Source organism: Gossypium hirsutum, chromosome D06 (genome assembly GCF_007990345.1).
Source record: "Gossypium hirsutum isolate 1008001.06 chromosome D06, Gossypium_hirsutum_v2.1, whole genome shotgun sequence".
Classification (NCBI taxonomy): Eukaryota; Viridiplantae; Streptophyta; class Magnoliopsida; order Malvales; family Malvaceae; genus Gossypium; species Gossypium hirsutum.
In genome coordinates, this window is record NC_053442.1 from 66,410,622 (window position 1) to 66,429,295 (window position 18,674).

Here is an 18,674-nt window from a genome sequence, read left to right on the forward strand (position 1 = left end):
AATCCCAAGTTCGAGCTAATAGAGGGACCAAAACCATAATTTGACCCAACTTTTTAAACTTTCATTCTTTAACCAAATTGGCCTAAGAGGAGAATTATTAGTATAAATTTCATGGGAACCAAATACTTATATATATAAAGCGTGGAGAAAAACAAAGATCAGAATCTTCAGAAGTTTTCATATGGCGACTCCCTACCTAGGCTATATATAGTTAAAGTTGACGGCACAACATCTATACTGATAACTATATATCAACCACATTCATGTGATCCACTCGAGACTACAAAGATCCCGTACCGGGACACAATCTAATACTACCGCTGCACGGGTTTGTACAGCACCACAGTCACATACTTGGCTCGAAATCGATGAGTCGAACCGAGTGCCACCACAGGTTGGCCATTTTTCCCCTTTTGAATGTACAGATGGTTGAGGATTACGTGCTTTGGTCTCGACAGAGGTGGCGGGATCTCCATGTGAGATGCAGGTAGATTAAGGAGTGGAAGTTGTACGTGAGGAGGGACGAGTGGTGGCTCCTTAGCGAAATCTTCGGCTCCAAGCGGCAAATTACTGTAACTTGACTCGGGGGACAGCGGAGGTTCGAAACTAGATATACTTTCAATATCTTCCGGAACATAATCCTGCAGGGTTATCATTCACAAGGTGACGAAGGGAAGGAGAAAGAAGACGGTAGGTAAATGTACCTAAAAGTCCCTTCATTATAAGGATCTGATCAAATTAGTCACGCTACTATTAAATGGATCAATTTAATCCTTGTACTATTAAAAAGAATAAAATAAAGCCAAATTAGAATATAGTTAATATTTACCATTTAAAAAAGTTAATATTTTTAAAGTTTTTATGGTTTTGCAAATAAAATCTTTTGTTTAAAATTAAAGTGCAATTGAAAAAAACAAATTTCAAGACATTTTTTTATATAGTAAACGTTAAATCAATAACAATTTGGGCTTATTTCATTCTTTTTAATAATTTAAGGACTAAATTGATCCATTTAATAATAAAGAGGCTAATTAGATCTAGCCCTTGTAATACAGAGACCTCTCAAGTACTTTGACCAAAGACGGTAATACAAGCAAGAATGCATAGTAGTAGTCCCATGCATCTACGGTTTGCCACTTTCACAATGAATATAGCAAAATATAATAGAAAGTACGAAAACCAGATGCTATAGCCAAGTGGAAATCGGCACTTTAGATCACACAAGGAACAAAATGCTTTGATGCTTAGCAATGCATGAACATTAACCGTAACGACAATGATAGCTTGATAAACAAGTACGTGTTACAATGCATCAATAGGAAATACCACCAAGGAATGAATTTATTCCGAGCTGAATATTCCTAAGCAGAAGAATGGAAGACAGGAACAGATATATATTTACAGAAAGCTCTCGTATTCAATGAAAACAAATAGTTGGAAATCCTAAAACTACGAATACCATACCAAGATAAAGACAATAAATTTACCTGCAAGTCCAAAATGTTGTTAGCATTGCCTGTGCCGTCTTGAGCCCATGGCAAGTCAGGGGCATACCTCCATTGTCCATCGACAATGAACCTATACTGGTAAACACCTGATGGTAACACTTTCATAATAGTGAAGTCTTTTCCACATCTCTGCAAAGGGATTCTGATTAAGATAGCAAACACGTGTTAAATGTCGCAGTTCATAAAGAGCTAACTATTTTTCTTTCGATATAAAAAAAACATAGGGAAGTAGTGAATATCGAGAACCTTGTCTTCCAATTATCCCATGATCCCTCAACGGCTACTTCTTTGCCACCATAGCCCCATGTAATCATTGTTGGAATTCCCTTCTCGGTGCAGCCATCTTCGTATCCAATTGCAGACTGCATCCACGATGGGCTTGATCCGTGCATCTCATCAGGTCTTTGTAAAGGAACAACTGGAACCTGTGTTGAAAGAAGACACGGTGGACAAAATTGTAGGCTTTTTCAGAGAAATCAACAACACATGAACAACGAGAAAAATCCTGAAACAGACCGAAACTAGAAATCTAATAAAATAACAGATTCAAGAAATCTGGCCATGCAACGTGTATGGGGTTAGGCTTAAAAGAGATTTAGGGCAGGATTTGGATTACAAGGAGAAAAGGGTTTTTGGATTTAGAAATAGAAAGGGGAGCTCAGAATAAAGGAGTCCGAGACAAAGAAATGCGGGATTATTACATGCAGAAATGGTGGGAAGGCTATGAAGCATTTGGAGGGACTAATAAGAACATTCCTTGTCTTGCAGAACTATTAGGGGTAGTACATGGTAAGAAGCTCCCCCGTCCCGCCAAAAAGACAAATTTGAACATTCCATAGCCCTAAACTATGAGCTAAATTATACAAAAGCTGGTCATTTGCAGATATTGCAAGAAATCGCACATAGGTCCCTATTGCCTGCATGTTAAGAAATGTTGGGTGTAATGGTAAGGCACATTATACTTATACAGAGTGAACATAGGTTTGAACTTTGGAGACAACATTGTTGGGAGAGGCAGCCATGAACCTGGAACATAGACCGTAAAACAGACATGGAAGACATAAAAAAAAATTAAGAACTGCCTAAACTGCCCATAAAGGCTGCATTGAAGACAACCTATAGATTAGGTTAATTTTATCCATAATGCACCACAAGTTTTTAAGCTATAGCAGGAAAATTAACACGTCATGCATCAATGAATACCATTTTCTGCCATAGATAGCATAGACAGTAGCATTCTCGATCAGGTGACCAAATTTTACGGCCATTTACATTAAACCCATACAATTTCCACATAATAAGTTTCCTCTCTACCCGAGGCCCTTTGTATACACATAAATTCTTGCAAAAGTTAAATGAAACAAGCATTATAACTAACCAATAAACAAAGGGATCACACTAAGACTTTCCACCAAAATTGCAACACGAAAAAAAAAACATGAATTTATCAAAGGAATTAAATACAAACTAGGCTTGAATCCCTAATACATAATAGTCTCCAATTTTCATTTGTGACTTTCCAATTTCATTGAATCTTGAAGAAACATAAAAAGCCAAAACTCAAGATTTAAACTATGTATTCTTAAAAATGAAAACTCTATATACAAAATAGTTTCTAAACTATAATTTTTTGCAAATTGTGCGAACTTTAATTTCATTGAATCAGGCACCAACCACTAAGTTAAATACTCGAGTTTATGCGAAAATTACAGATCAAAAACAAACTCCTGCTACAATGTAAGAGCTTTGATTAATTATTTACATAAAAATCTTGAAACCTCTAAGTTAAATACTCAAGTTTAAGCGAAAATGATGAATCAAAATCAAACTCATTCTACAATGTAAGAGCTTTGATTCCTTGTTTACATGAAAATCTTGAAACCTCTAAGTTAAATATTCAAGTTTAAGCGAAAATGATGAATCAAAATCAAACTCATTCTACAATGTAAGAGCTTTGATTCATTATTTACATGAAAATTTTTAAACCTCTAAGTTTAATACTCAAGTTTAAGCGAAAATGATGAATCAAAATCAAACTCATTCTACAATGTAAGAGCTTTGATTCATTACTTACAAGAAAATCTTGAAGCCTCTAAATTTACAACACATTGATCCATTTATAAGTTTTCTTTTTTCTTTACATTGTTTTAAATAGAAACTCACAATATTTATTGAAAATTTACAGATACTTCGCATTAATTGGGAAAAACAGTTTTGCTAGTAGCTATGAACCAATAAACAAATGAACTACTAATTAAAAATTCACTTTCATAATCATTCTTTTATCTTGATATTATGCGTTCGAAACCAGATTCCCATGCAAGAAAATCAAATCATATTCCACGAAATCAAAATCCCAAGCAGAAAAATGTAAGAAAATAAAAGTAATTGAGTACCTGAGGAGTAAACATGAGAGGAGAATGTGTTGATGTGGGACTGTGTGGAGGTGAGTGACCCATAGGTGCCGCCATAGCTTCAAGAGCACTGTTAGCCCTTGTTTCTTCTTCTTCAATCCCTGATGGGCTATTATTCCCATCTTCTCTTCCATTCACATTCCCCATTTTTTTTTTAATTATTAGTATTAAACTATTAATTATTGTTTCTTTATTGATGATCAATTTATCACTTCTAAAAAAATTTATATAAACTAAGCAGAGAAAAAAAACCCAAATTCCCACCACTCACGGAATCTCAAAATTGATTCATGATTCCCCCATTATAATAGATACCCATACCCATCTTTCAAAAACAAAAACCCAGATGTAGAATTGGGAGAATTTTGTAAAAAATTTGAAAAGAAGAAGAAATTGAGCGATGAGTTAGGAGTGGTGATGAAGTAGTGGGGATCTGGAATGGGGGATGAATGGATGATGGTCACGTCATCATTTGACAAAGTCTTTTGTTTCTCAGTTTTGGTTTGGTTTTTTATTTGGTTTTTTCGGGGGTTGAGATTAGGGCAATAACATGAGCCCTTTTTTCACCCTGTTCTGTCTCTGATTTCTATCGCCCAAAGCTTTAATGTCTAATGCCTGGCTTACCCTTTTCTCCTTCACTTTTGAGCTCTGCTTTATATAATATCTTCTTTTTTTTACTTAAATTAAAAAATATTAAAATATTTTATAAATAAAAGTCTTGTCTGATTTTTTAAAAATAATTATTTACAATTGCTAAAATAAGGGTTAAATTATTTTTAAAGCCTGAGCTTAATAACTTTTCTTATATTAGAGTTTGAATTTTTTTTATCGAAGTTAGGCCTTAAACTTAGCAATTATTCTCGTATTGGGGTTGAACTTTTTTTTGTCCAAGTTAGTCCTCGAAAACTTAGAATTCAAGCCCCAATATGAAAACAATTGACAAATTTAAGCCTCAAATATGAGAATAATTGTCAAATTTAGAGACTAACTTGGAAAAAAAATTCAAGCGCTAATTTAGGAATAGGTGCCTAGATAGACCTCACTCAATGTGGAAACCATTGACAATTAATTTGGACCCAAAAAAAAATTAGAACCCAATGTAAAAAAAATAAGAAAATTCAAGAAATCTCAAATTGTGATTTAACCCTTAAAATAAATATTCAAAATTTAATTATTACATATATTATACAGTAAATAATTAATTTTTTTAATATTTAAAAAATAAATACTTTTCACATATAAATTATAAAAGGATAAATGGTGGGGATGGAAACTAACATGTTTCAATATTGTTCGTATAATATTCGTTTATTAAGTTAAATAAATGAGTATGAACAAATAATTTTTGTTCATCTATTAAACGAGTGAGTTTGAACAGAGATGTGTTCAGTTTATTTATGTTCAAAAACAAGTTTGCTTATTAACTCGTTTATAGACTCATTAATTTAAACAAAATATTTTTCTATGAATGATACTTAAATAGTATGTTTCCTCTATTTTTATATTTAAGCTTAGTTAGTTAGTTAGTTTATTTATTTTGTTGTTTATGTTGGTTTATTGTTTGTGAACATGTTCACTTAACATTCGCGAATATATAAATGAAGTAAAATAAATCGAGCCTGAATATATCAAACAATAAATGAACCAAGTTCGAACATTGTGTTAAAAAATTAATCGAACACGAATAGAATATAAACAACTTTAAAAATAAACAAACGAACAAGAACAAAGCTTTGTTTGTTTGAATCTGGTTTATTTACTCCCCTAGTAAAGTGTCGCAAGATCAAACTTAATATTTGTACACTTCAACGCAACACAAACCCTAATTAATTAATTGCTAATGTATTATACACATAACAATTTTTGTGTATGCCATGTCAGTAAAGCTAACAAATATTTATTAAATTTTTTCATCCATTTTGAGGTAATTTAACAAACAATGCAAAGTTCAAGTGCTAAAAGAAGCTAAAAATTTAAATGGAATGTTTTTTTTTTGGTAACATTGAAGAGCAAAAAAAATATATAAACATTTAATTTATCATTTCAATCAAATATTCATTTAAAATATATTTATTACATAATTTTTATCTTTCACAGGTCATAATTATATCTGTTCTTTTTGACATAATGTTTAAAATTACTCATAGCCCATCCCTGACCCATAAATAAGAACATAATGTGTTTCAGCGCACTCGGACCCATATACCCATGCTAGTGACTCAATCAACAAATATTTATTAGGATAAACTATCAAAATAGTCACTTTTGTTTAGCTCAGGTTATATTTTAGTCACTTATGTTTGAAATGTTACATTTTAGTCACTGAGCCGTTAATTGTCATTAACGGTGTAACGGTAAGCTAACGTGACACGTTAAACCATCATTTCAAACGAAAATTTTAGGTTAAATTCTACAATTAGTCCCTATGTTTTTTTTCTTTTTGACCAATTTAATATTTTTCTTTTATGCTCTTTTAATTTTCCTTTTTTTTCCCATTCTCTTCTGCTTCTCCCTTTGTTTTCATCCTTTCTTCATTTATTTTAACATAATTTTTCTATGTTTTTCATTTGTTAAAATTAGTCAACAAGCTCGCCTCACTTGAAAAAATTAATTTGTTCAAAAAAAAGTATAGGGACTAGTTTTAGCAGATGAAAAACATAGAAAAACTACATTAAAAGAAATGAAGAAATGAGGAAAACAGAGAGAGAAGCAGAAGATAATGAGAAAAAAAAGTTAAAAAAACATAAAATACAAAATTAAATCACTCAAAACGAAAAAAATATGGGGATTGATTATATAAATTAACTTAAAATTTTTGTTTGAAATGATGATTTAACGTGCCACGTCAGCTTACAGTTACATCGTTAACGACAATTAACGGCTCAATGACTAAAATGTTACAATACGATAACATAAGTGACTAAAATATAACTCGAACTAAACAAAAGTGACTATGTTGACAGTTTACCCTATAAATTGTTTAATAAATAATTGATTGTATTGATTAAGATTTTAATTTTTCTATAAAATGAAAGGCTGATAAATGTTTGTCTAAATATGGAATTAATAAATAATTAGACATTTTATTGGTTTCCTCGTGACATTGAAGGAACTCAATTGTTTCTATATATAAAAACTAACCTTTCACTTCACTTCATTTTTTTTTATAATATTAACTTTCCTTTTTCATAATAAACAATTTCATTGGATAAACAATGTTTTTGGATTTCTCGAGTTAATATTTACTATATAAAAATGTATTTAAATTTATTTATTTTTCGGTTACAGTTTAATTTTAAACAAAAGTTTTTATTTATAAAATTATAAAAATTTTAAAAATATTAATTTCGTTAAACAATAAATAGTAATTTCGCCTTGTTTGATTTAACCCATTAGTGAGATTAACTTAATTAAGTCTCTATAATACAGGGACCTCTTAGGTACATTCATTATTTATATTAAATATAATAAGAACACAAATTAAAATGCAGAACTCGAGTATCTGGTCTGATGGCCAAGGGATATTCACCTATAAAATCCACTCAGTTCGAGCCTTCGAGGGAGCAAGTGGTAGGTCTTTATTTGGGTAATGTCTAAAGTTGTTCATGGCCAGGCCGGATTGGATTTGGGTTGAGTTTAAGTATGATATGAACACACTTTATATTCATCTAAGGTTAAACCAACCAGAAATATGAGTCTAAAATTTTGCACAAGTCTATCTATATTTGCAAATGACCAACCCAAGCCTATTTTAAGTCCACCCACATTATTTTTGAAAAAAATAAGGAATACATTTATACTATTTTTAATTTAATATTTTTATTTATTGAAATTTTATATATAATCATATTAACATTTTTTAATGTTTGCATTGCAGTAGATTTAATTTTTACATTTTATAAATTACATAATATAAAACATTACAAATTAAAAAAAGAAAGGGTCGATCGAGTTCAGGTTTTGAACGTTCAAGCCCGAGCTTAACCTATATTTTAAATGAACTTAATTTTTTTATCCAAACTTATTTTTTGAATTTAATATTTTTGTCAAAACCTTTTCAAAACTTCGCGCTAACCTTAAAAATTGAACAAATAACTCGATCCATGATAGGTGTATCCAGGCCAACCAAGTCAGACTAGTTGCTCAGCTCACGAGCACCTCCAACTGCCAATAGGAAAAGGACCTATTAGCGTTAATGAGGAAGCGGCAAAATGGCCGCCCCATTTCACGAAGTGGTCCATCAATAGACAAGCAATTATACGAGCTCAAGCGTGGTACCCGTACTACAAATTACTACAGGTTAATATGTTATGAGGTTGAAAATTCTCTCTGGGACAATACATCAAACACGTAGATGGCCTACCCAAATAGCCCCCATGAGCCGTATCTGATGACATAGGAGAAAAGCCCCATTTATGCATCATAAAACAAAGCATTGAATGATATTTGTTGCCTTTCCTAGTCATAGCAGCAATTCAGTGCTAATTTATACATTTTCAACAGCCATTCTTATTTTGGTACAATGCTTCGGTTTATTGCTTCTTCTCCTAAATGAAAGATTCGAAAGGATTTTGGTTGCCTCAATTTGAATTTTAAAATTTACATAATATCAAATTTAATGTTTATTTTTTTAATTTAATTTTTATATTTTAGTTAAATTTGACAATCAACATTTTGAAAAAGAAATCTAATTTATTTTTTTTATAATGGAAATAAAAACTAAAATTTTAAAATTTTAAATATACAGCCCACGTATATTCCAAATCGACAACCATTATTTTATCTATGACAGCTATCACCTGCTAAGGAAACTTACGGATGGTCTAGAAGTATAGTTACTTTATAACCTACCTCTCGATTAGGAGATTATTGTTATATCCCTACCTCAATTGGGATTAAGTTGGGCCATTTTTTGGGCCACTCAAAGCCCATTGAGAGGAATAATTGGATATGAACTCTTATTTACCTATAAATATCCGTACTTTTTTCCACTCAAAACCTTAATACATTATGCATTTATATTGAGTCCATTTACTTTTCTGACATTTGGTCCTAGAATGAGTGAACTGGCCTTCCTTGACACCACCTCTCTCCTCCGTACTCGTTGATATCATGCATCAACAAGTATATTAACCCTTGATATAATGTTCAAGAGTGAAGCCATTAAATTGCTTTAAAAGTTAGGAGGGGCTAAAGAGGAACCATAAATTTTGGTGGGCAAAGTACAATGTTACTATTATAGTAATATACGATTTCATGAAATCTTAAGATACTAAATGACAAATCTACCATTTTTAAGGGTGAAAGTCGCTGTTGACCTTTGTGTTTGCCCTGGTAAATGCTTTGGCCACAAATTCTAAAAAGAAATAAAAAAATGTTAATATATATATCAAAGTCTATATTAAACAAAACAAAATATAGAAATACCTTAAAAGACAAATAAATAAATAAATATAAAAACACTCCAATGTTAAATCCATTTTGAGCATTGAGTGTTTATCATGTTTTGGGTTATTTTCAATTTAACCCCTGAAAATAAATAGTTTAAAACATGCAAGTGTATTTGGTTCTCTTGGCTCAAAAGCAAGATACAATACAAAACATTGTTATATACATGGCAATATATATATGTATATATATTGTTACATATGTAATGGAGGGAGATGATTAAATGCAGCTTGTAAACTCAATAATGTGACTGAAGCGCCATCTAAATGAGCCCATAAAATTGCCATATACATCCACACATACACACATCATATCCCAATCAAGACGCTATTTGTTTATTGGTATTGGTAGCCCTTGTGATGCATGATTTTGAAGGTTTAGACATGATGTCTTGGAACCGAATCCTTCCGGCCGTGTAGGTACGAATTCCGTTCCTGACCGATGAAAGTCTCAGGTGCTCGTGTTTCTTCACGAACGCGGGTCGGCACATCGACTCTTTCGGTATTCCAATGACTTTAACGGTACATATCTTTTGCAAATCGGCAACTCCGTGGAGGTGGGATGGAAGATCGATCATGAAATCTCCGTATTCATCGGTTGTAGCTGGTGTTGTACCTGATTTGGTCTTAGAAGGAGTTTCACATTTAACAGACACCAAAGCCCCTGTGTATAAAGGTGACAACGGATCATATATCTATAATTTTATTATCTTTGATGGTTAAATTATGGTTTTGATCTCTTTACTATGCTACAGTTTATAATTTAGTCCTATCCTATAAATTGTTAATACCGTTAATTATTCTTATTAAATTGCTGATAGCACCTTAGTGAGAATACTTAACAATGTTTCGATTAACTAATAACATTATAAATATAGAAAAACTAAATTATAGCAAATTAATGTACATAAATTACAATTAACATTTTACATAACAAAAAGGACTAAAATTACAATTTTACCTTAAATTAAAGTAAGAGCTTTGACAAATAATTGATCACAGACAAGAAAAATAATAACGGTATATTATTATCAATACCAATTTGATTATTTATGGACTAATTAATACAATTAAATTGTCCTATACTTTTTTTTCTTTTAGAAATGAATACATGCAATAAATGTGTGATGCATTTTAGTCCTCATTAATTAATTTAAATTAAAAGGGGACTAATGCAATTATGCCTAACAGTGACATTGCATTTTATGTGGACCCCAGAGGTTTATATCTTCATGAATTTAGAAAATAATGATTGCCCTTTACTATTTAATCCAATAAATATTAATTAAATTTTTATTTCTAACTTTCTTTACGTTAAAGTATATATTTATCGTAATTAAACCTGAGATGACATCCAATAAATAAATAAATTATAAATAAATTAAAAAAAAGATAAATGTTCAATTTCATATTGCTTCATTTTGCAACAATATTGTGGCGACTTGTCACCCGATGACGTCCAAATTTCTTTAATCGCAAGTTTTGTATGATACATACAAAGCAACGTCTTAAACAACTCTTTTATGTGACTATCAACGTTTCTCTGTTTTAGGTCCAAGGCAACCCTAAATTTAGTGTGTGTGTTTTCTTTAATTTTAAATTTTCTCATTTAAAAATCACAACACATGCAATCATAAGGAAATAATTTTCAACTCAACAAACATATGGTGGAAATCATTAATGGTGTCAATAAAGATATAAAATAAATCTTGTTTTTTTTTAAATATAAGTCGGTTGATTCTTAATTCTATCGGCATGAGCATTAAGGGCGAAATAAGAAAATATTTTTAGGGGTTGAAATGAAATTTTAATTTTTAATAGTCTATATCTTTATAATTTTTAAAAGATTAGATCAAATTTTTGTAATTTTAGGGGGACCAAAAATAATTTTATTTTTATTAATTTAAAATTTTAAAATTTTCTAAAGGGCCTAAATAGTAATTTTATATTTTAGGGAGTCGAGGCCCGTGCCAACCTAAATTTGACTTTAATGAACATTATTATCAATGTAGGAGACGTAGATTCGAGAGCTTTTTTATGAGTTGTAGAGTAACTATAATTAATTTCAGACAGAAATTTCAAAATAAAATATTAATATAAAAAATCGAAAATCCTAGGGAATGAAACCTAAGGAAATGAAGATATATACTTTTATTGGGTGACTCAAAGGGTGTTGGAGCAATATAGCAATCCTAAGTTTATACAAACAAACAATAATGAAGTTTTAGAAAGAAACGAAGATTCCATGATTCAACATATTATTGATTAATTTACGAAGGATTTGGGATTTTGGAATTAATCTACGCTAAATATCTTTCAACAAACAACAAAATCAAGCATCAAGATGATCAAAACCAGAGAATCACAATGAAGAATAAATGATATATATATATGAAATGGCGGAATGGAAAATACCTGATATAGGCCATGAACGAAGTTGAGGTTGTGGATCGCGGCGGCGGCGTTGGTGGCAAGCTTCACAAAGAACAGTTCCGGTGACGAGAACGGTCGAGAGCTTCTCTTCGCCGTATCCTGCCAAATGCACCATCTCATCTCTGCTTGAAAAGTCGTACAGCGTTGGCTTATTCTTAATGATGAAATGATCTTCTTCGAGTTTCGCCGCCACCGCCATTAATGGAGTTTGCTGAAGGAACAAGAAGAAGAAGACGATCGTCATCGTCATTGCCATCGCCGAGCAAAAGCCGCTCATCGTCGATCTTTTACTCTGAATTTTGATCTGCATATACCTTTGTTTTTAAAAAAACTATCGAGTGTTTCAGCACAGGGCCAAATGACAGATTAATAGAAAGAGAGAGCGCCAAATATGCCGCCGTTTTATATTAGGTTAAATTGTTCTATTAGTACCTGCACTATGCATAAATTATGGATTTAGTCCTTGAACTTTAATTTGGTCATTCTCAGTCCCTGTACTTTTAGAATTTTAAAATTTTAGTCCTGAAAAAATTGACAGCTATTAAATTCAATGCCATACGATGGTTGACAAACATGGACCAATTCAAAAAGCAAAAGACTAAAATTGATCAAATTAAAGTATAGGTACTAAATCAACAACTTATGCAAAATATAAAGTCTAATAGAAGAATTTGACCTTTATATTTCGTACAATTAATATAATACTAATTAAGGGTCAATAATCTGTTTTTCTTTTCCTTTTTTACGACACTGCCCTTATTTGTTGACCTACAAAGTACAAACAAGAAGGGGGATGGTCAAATGGTGTAAATATTAAACACAATAAAATTGCATTCGGGAATATTAAAAAATTAGACTCTCCAAATATTTAAATTTTTATTATGGAATATTTATTAAACGTTTTTTGATGAAAAATGTTAGCTGCATATTACCAATGATTATAAAATGGATAAATTAGAAGGGTGGTTTTGGTAAAATAAGACAAAATGTGGGTCAAAATGAGAGACGTAGATATTGGATTTGGAACCCTTTTTTTTTTCTTCTTCTTCTTAAAAAAAGGCAGATCAACTGTAAAGTTGGTATAGGCCGGAAGGAAGTTTAACTGTTGGTTGGTTGCCTACTCCTATCACATAATATAGGTCAAATTATGCTTTTGGTCCTTTTCTCATGTTCATATTTGAGATTTAATCCTTTTTTCGCTGACTAGGAGCGGAACATTATTGGAGCCAATGGGGGCCTTGGTTTCCTTAAAAAATTATTGAAAATTTTAACTAGCGCCCTATAATTTTTATAATTTCTAATTAAGCCTCCAAAAGTTTTGAAAGTTTAAAGCATTCTCATTTTTAATTAAATCCCGTTCCTAAATTTTTTTTAAATTTTGATTAGGTCCCTGAAACTTAATATCATATTCTGCCATTTTTATTAGCTATTTCAACTATCATCCTTACATAATCTTTTACTTTTAATTTCATGTTGGGAGTGATCATAATTTTAAATTGGAATAATTAATGGTGTTTAACTGTTTGAACTAATTAATAATATTATAAAAATAGAAGGATCAAATTATACCACATTGAAGTAGAAGGATTAAAAACTGAATTTAAATATAATATAAGGACAAAATCATAATTTGACCTATAATATAGATTTTTTTTAAAAGCCTTTATCCAAACTTTTAATTTAATCAATATATATATACACATATTTTTATATATAGAGACACACAAAGAGGATGATCGATTCGAAATATAATCACATTTATTCGTATATAAAAAAAACTCTAAATTGATATTATATTTATATCAAAATTTTATATAAATTTCATAGAGAATGATTATATATATATATAACTAAATTATTTTTATAAAAAGGAGACTTGGGCGGGAAGAACAAGTTCATAATATTCAAGCCTGCCCCAACAATCACCCATCTACATTTTTTTTCTTTTTTGCTATTTCAAGCATAGAGATTTTTTTTAAACCACGAGAGTTAAGTGAGATGGTAACGGTCTTTCTTATCTTAACTAATGATCGAGGGTTCGATCTTTATCTTTGATATAAAACAGTTTTAAAACTCGTGATCAACATCTACCCCTTTAATAGGCTTGTAGAATACGAAAAATTAATTACTGGGCTCGTACAAATAAATATATCGGGATACCTAAAAAAAAGAGTATTTTTTAATTAATTAAATAGGTTTGTCACAACTTAGTTGCCACATTAGCTCTTACTTAGGGGATTGCTAATGTATTATTTAAATATATATATCTAAAAGTGGGAATTTAGGGAATTGCGAAATCGTGAAAAAGAGGGTAAGGTGAAGTGTATAAAACATGAGATGGAGTTGGTAACCTGACATATTATCTGCATTAGAGAAAGATTGGTTGCCCTATTTTCTATTTTCTATTACATTACTCTTTATTGTAATTTAATTATGCTTTTAGAGTATTTAACATATATATATTGTTGATTGAGTCTCAGTTTGATTGGTATAGGTATTGTTATCAATGCAGGAGGATATATGTTCGAGTGTGTTGAAGTGTCAAAAAGAACAAGGATGATGTATAAATTTATTTTCTGACTTATAATTTAACCAATAACTTTTTTGATAAAAGTATTATGGAGGCTCTTGTATTATGAGTTAGTCCTTGTACGTTTAACCAATTAGCAAACCGGTACTTTCTGTTAAAAATTCATTTATTTCTACTGTTTAAAACTGGTATGACTAACATGATAACCAGAAAGTTACGCGTGGTGTGCAATTGTACTTCATTATGACACATATGGACCATTTTTGAACAATAGAAATGAATGAAGTTTTTAATAAAAAGATCAACTTGCTTTTTTATTTAACGTACAGGGATGAAATTATCCATTTCTTGAGAAAAGTGGTAAGATGCAATCTTACTCCTAATACAAGAGCCTCCATAGTATTTTTACCCTTATATATCCATAATACAACTTTAATTATGTTTCTAATATTTTAAGATAATGTATAAATGATACAAGGATTGTGAAGGCCCTGTACTAGAAATCAGACTACAGTTTTGTAACAGCCCAATTTTTAGTAGTGTCAGAATAGTGATTTGAGATCACTAAAATTGATGAAAAAGTTAGAAAAATTTTTATTAATTAATAATTATAAGTTAAGTGTGATTTTAGAAATATTTTTTAAATCAGTGAATTTTGTGATTTAAAAGAAATTATTAGGTAAATTGGGTCGAAAACGAGATATCGAGACCTCGATATTATAAACTGAGCCGTAAATATTTATAAAAATATTTACGGAGTGTCAACAGGATAATATTAAAGTTTCGTTAAGAAATTTTAACGCTTTGATAGTTAATTATGAAAAAGGACTAAATTGAAGTAAGGATAAAAGTTTAATTATAGATTAAAGAAAAGTTAAAGGACCAAATAGGCAATTATGCCTTTTTCTAAAGTTGAGGCGGCATAACAAAAGAAAATCTAAGATATTTTTAATTTAAAATATATATTATATTATACATGCATAAGTAATAATTATGTTTTTATATTATATTATTATTAATATATTATATTATATTATATTATATTATATTATTATTATATTATTATATATATGACAAAGAAAGAAAGAAAAGAAACAGAGAGCAAAACAAAACAGAGAAGGGAGAAAGAAAGAAACAGAGAGCAAAACGAAACAGAGAAGGAAGGAAGGAAAGAAAGAAAGAAAAGAAAAGAAAAAGGGAAATTTGGGGTTTTAAGGTTCAAAGTAATTTGGTAAGTCAATTTAATCCCCTTTTCTCTTAATTTTGATATTTTTTTGAAATCCTAGAATAAAATACTACTTGATTTAAGTTGAAATTTTGGAAGTTAGTAGATTATTAAGCATGGTTCATGTTGAATAAATTGTTAAATTAGGGATGTATTTGATAGAAATTTTGATTGGAATTGAATAAAGGATTGAATTGTAAACTAAACTATAAGTTTTGAATTTTAGGGATTAATTTGAAATAAATTCGGAATTATGAAAACATGATAAAAATTAAATAGTTAAATATGAGTTTAGCAAGAAATTGGGTAGAATAAGGGTGTGAATTGAGAAAGAAAAATATATAGGTTTAGTTAGGGGTTAAATTGATTTAATTTCAAGTTAGAAGTTAGTAAAGAATGTAATTGTAAAATAAAATTTAAGTTTTGAATCGATAGGGATTAAATTGAAAGAATCCCGAAATTAGGGATTTATGGGGAAATTGAAGAATTAAACTGAGTTTATAGTAAGAATTAAGAGAGAATATAGAGTTAGAGTGCAAAAATAAAATTAGTATTGATAAGGGATTAAATTAGAATTTGATGTTGCCTTAGAAGGGAAAAATATTCAGAATGTTATAAAACATAAGAATAAGAGATGAAGTTTAATTTCCGGGCCTTGGGGCAAAAATGTAATTATGTAAAAGTTTAGGGGCAAAATTGTAATTTTGAAAAAGTTAGAGTCGAGGGCTATTTTGATGAATGTGATTATTAAATAAGTTAAATTTACTATTTTAGATCAAGAAGTACGAAACTCGAGGTTAGACAAAGGGAAGAATAAAGTTGAAGACTAAGTTGGTGAATTTGGCTATAATTGGTACTGAGGTAAGTTTACGGTAAATAAATGCAATATTTCAATATTTATTATTAATGCTGTTAATTTCCAGCAATTATGAATTTATTTTATGAATTTATTTGATGATGATCCAAGCATGAAATGATAGAGAATTAAAATTTAAAAGTCCCGTTGATACATAAGGATGGTACTGGATACGAATGTCATGACATTTGGGTAAAGAGATCCCATGTAAGACCATGTCTGGGACATGGCATTGGCATCCTTAAGATCATGAGAGGTCCCCTGTAAGACCATGTCTGGGATATGGCATGGGCACCGAGACGAGAGGTCCCATGTAAGACCATGTCTGGGACATGGCGTTGGCACCGAGATGAGAGGTCCCCTATAAGACCATGTCTGGGACATGGCATGGGCACCATCACGAGAACATCCCATGTAAGACCATGTCTGGGACATGGCTTTGGCATGTTATTATCAGAAGAGACCCGAGTATCCTTATTATTCCCATGTAGTTCAACGGGCTTGTAAACGAATCATGTTCATGAAAGTTCAGTTTAAAGCATAAATGGCAAGCTCAGGTAAGTTGTAAGACTTAAGAACTTATTATACTATCAATTAATGTTCAACGATGCAGCAAGGATTGAGTAAGTTATGCACACAAATATTCTAAGTAAACAAGTAAGAGAACTAGTATGAGATTAACTAAAGAGTAAACTAGAGATATAGACATTGAGTTTAATTATTTAAGTTAAATATTATTATTTATTTGCTAGTAAACTTACTAAGCTTTATGCTTACTTATTTTATTTCTCTTTCTCTTATAGTATTGCAAAGCTACTTCAAGGATCCTAAAGAAGTCGGAGATCGTCCACACTATCAACTACAACTGCTCGGTATTTTATATCGAAACACGTTTAAGTTATGGCATGTATAGGGATTTAGTTATTTTGTATGTTTGTAGTGATGATTTTGCTAATGAGTGATGTGTAAGTATTTGATGATGTATGGTTATTAAAATGATTAAGGATGAAGGTGTTTGTTGTTATGAAAGATTAGGTGATAAATTATGCATGGAAATCATGAAAAGATAAAATTTTGCAAAGAAACAGAATTCAGGTAGCACAGTGACGCGAATTTGAAAAATCACCCAGGATAGTATAAAATGAATTAGAGGGTGAATGATATATGAAATTAAAGCTTGTTGAGTCTATTTTCATGGAAAAATAACGGTGTAGAAAAAAAAGAAATTTATATTTTAAGATATGTGAATTTTAGTAAGATAGGGTCAGAACTGTTTTTTGGAGTCCCCTGTTCTGAGTTTAGAAAATAATTACAAATTGTACAAAAATGGTTATGAGTTGAAATTTACATTCTTAGATTCCTTAATGAGTCTATTTTCTATAGAAACAAGTAAGAACTTCATATGAAAATCCTATAGTGAGAAAACTTATTTTTAGTGACTAAAGGTCAGGGCAGTCTGGTGGTGACACAGGGGAGACTTTAACTAATAAACTGTACTAATTTGCTGAACCAAAAATTCTAAAAATTTTATGGTGAGTAGATATATGAGTCTAGTTTCAGGGTAAATTTACGGGATTAAATTTCAAGTTCTGTAGCTCAAGTTATAATTAATTTAGTAACTGCTGCGCGATTAGACAGATTTGCTCCGAATTGGTAAGATAAGCTAAGTAATGCCTCGTGCTCGACTCCGGAAACGGTCTCGGGTAAGGGGTGTTACAAGTTTGACATATTTATTCAAAAAATTGGTAAAATAGTTATTGTACGTGAGATCAAAGAATAAATTAATTATAATTTTAAGGTTTTCGAAACTTTTACAGAAATTTTATCTTTCACTATTTTATTTTTATAGTTTTAGTTTTTTTACTTTTAAAGGTAATGCGGCAATGTTCTATTTTTATTAAAAATTTTCATTTTTAATTTAGCTACACAAGGTTTAATGTGTCATGTAACGGTTAAATTAACTGTTTTAATAACAAAATGACCTAATTGATATAATATTGTTAATTTGAGGACCAATTTAAAATAAAGATCATAATTTGAGAATATCTGATACAATTAACTATTTTTTTATTTATTTGTTCCATATTTGTATTGAGTTTTACATTGTAATTTATTTCGAGATGGATGTTAACTCGAATACGAGCTTAAACGATTTAACCTTTGTATATATATTCATCTATTTAATTTTAAAAAATATTATTATTATTATTTATTTAAAATTATGTATGCTTGTAGTTATTCATTTAAATTAAATGAAACAT

General features: G+C 30.3%; 2 protein-coding genes across 2 annotated transcripts; both read right to left on the minus strand.

Moving 5' to 3' along the window:
- Window positions 1-107: 107 nt before the first annotated feature.
- On the minus strand, window positions 108-4,551 carry LOC107887493 (SNF1-related protein kinase regulatory subunit beta-2). Its single transcript, XM_016811754.2, has 4 exons — window positions 3,905-4,551; window positions 1,755-1,933; window positions 1,488-1,650; window positions 108-641 (listed from the first exon to the last, which is right to left on the minus strand). The coding sequence occupies exons 1-4, from the start codon at window positions 4,067-4,069 to the stop codon at window positions 315-317; spliced, it is 834 nt and encodes a 277-aa protein (XP_016667243.2). The 5' UTR covers window positions 4,070-4,551; the 3' UTR covers window positions 108-314.
- Window positions 4,552-9,346: 4,795 nt separating this feature from the next.
- LOC107963727 (uncharacterized) lies at window positions 9,347-12,170 on the minus strand. The gene is made up of 2 exons (XM_016900177.2): window positions 11,785-12,170; window positions 9,347-10,033 (listed from the first exon to the last, which is right to left on the minus strand). The coding sequence occupies exons 1-2, from the start codon at window positions 12,110-12,112 to the stop codon at window positions 9,690-9,692; spliced, it is 672 nt and encodes a 223-aa protein (XP_016755666.1). The 5' UTR covers window positions 12,113-12,170; the 3' UTR covers window positions 9,347-9,689.
- Between the last annotated feature and the right edge of the window lie 6,504 nt (window positions 12,171-18,674).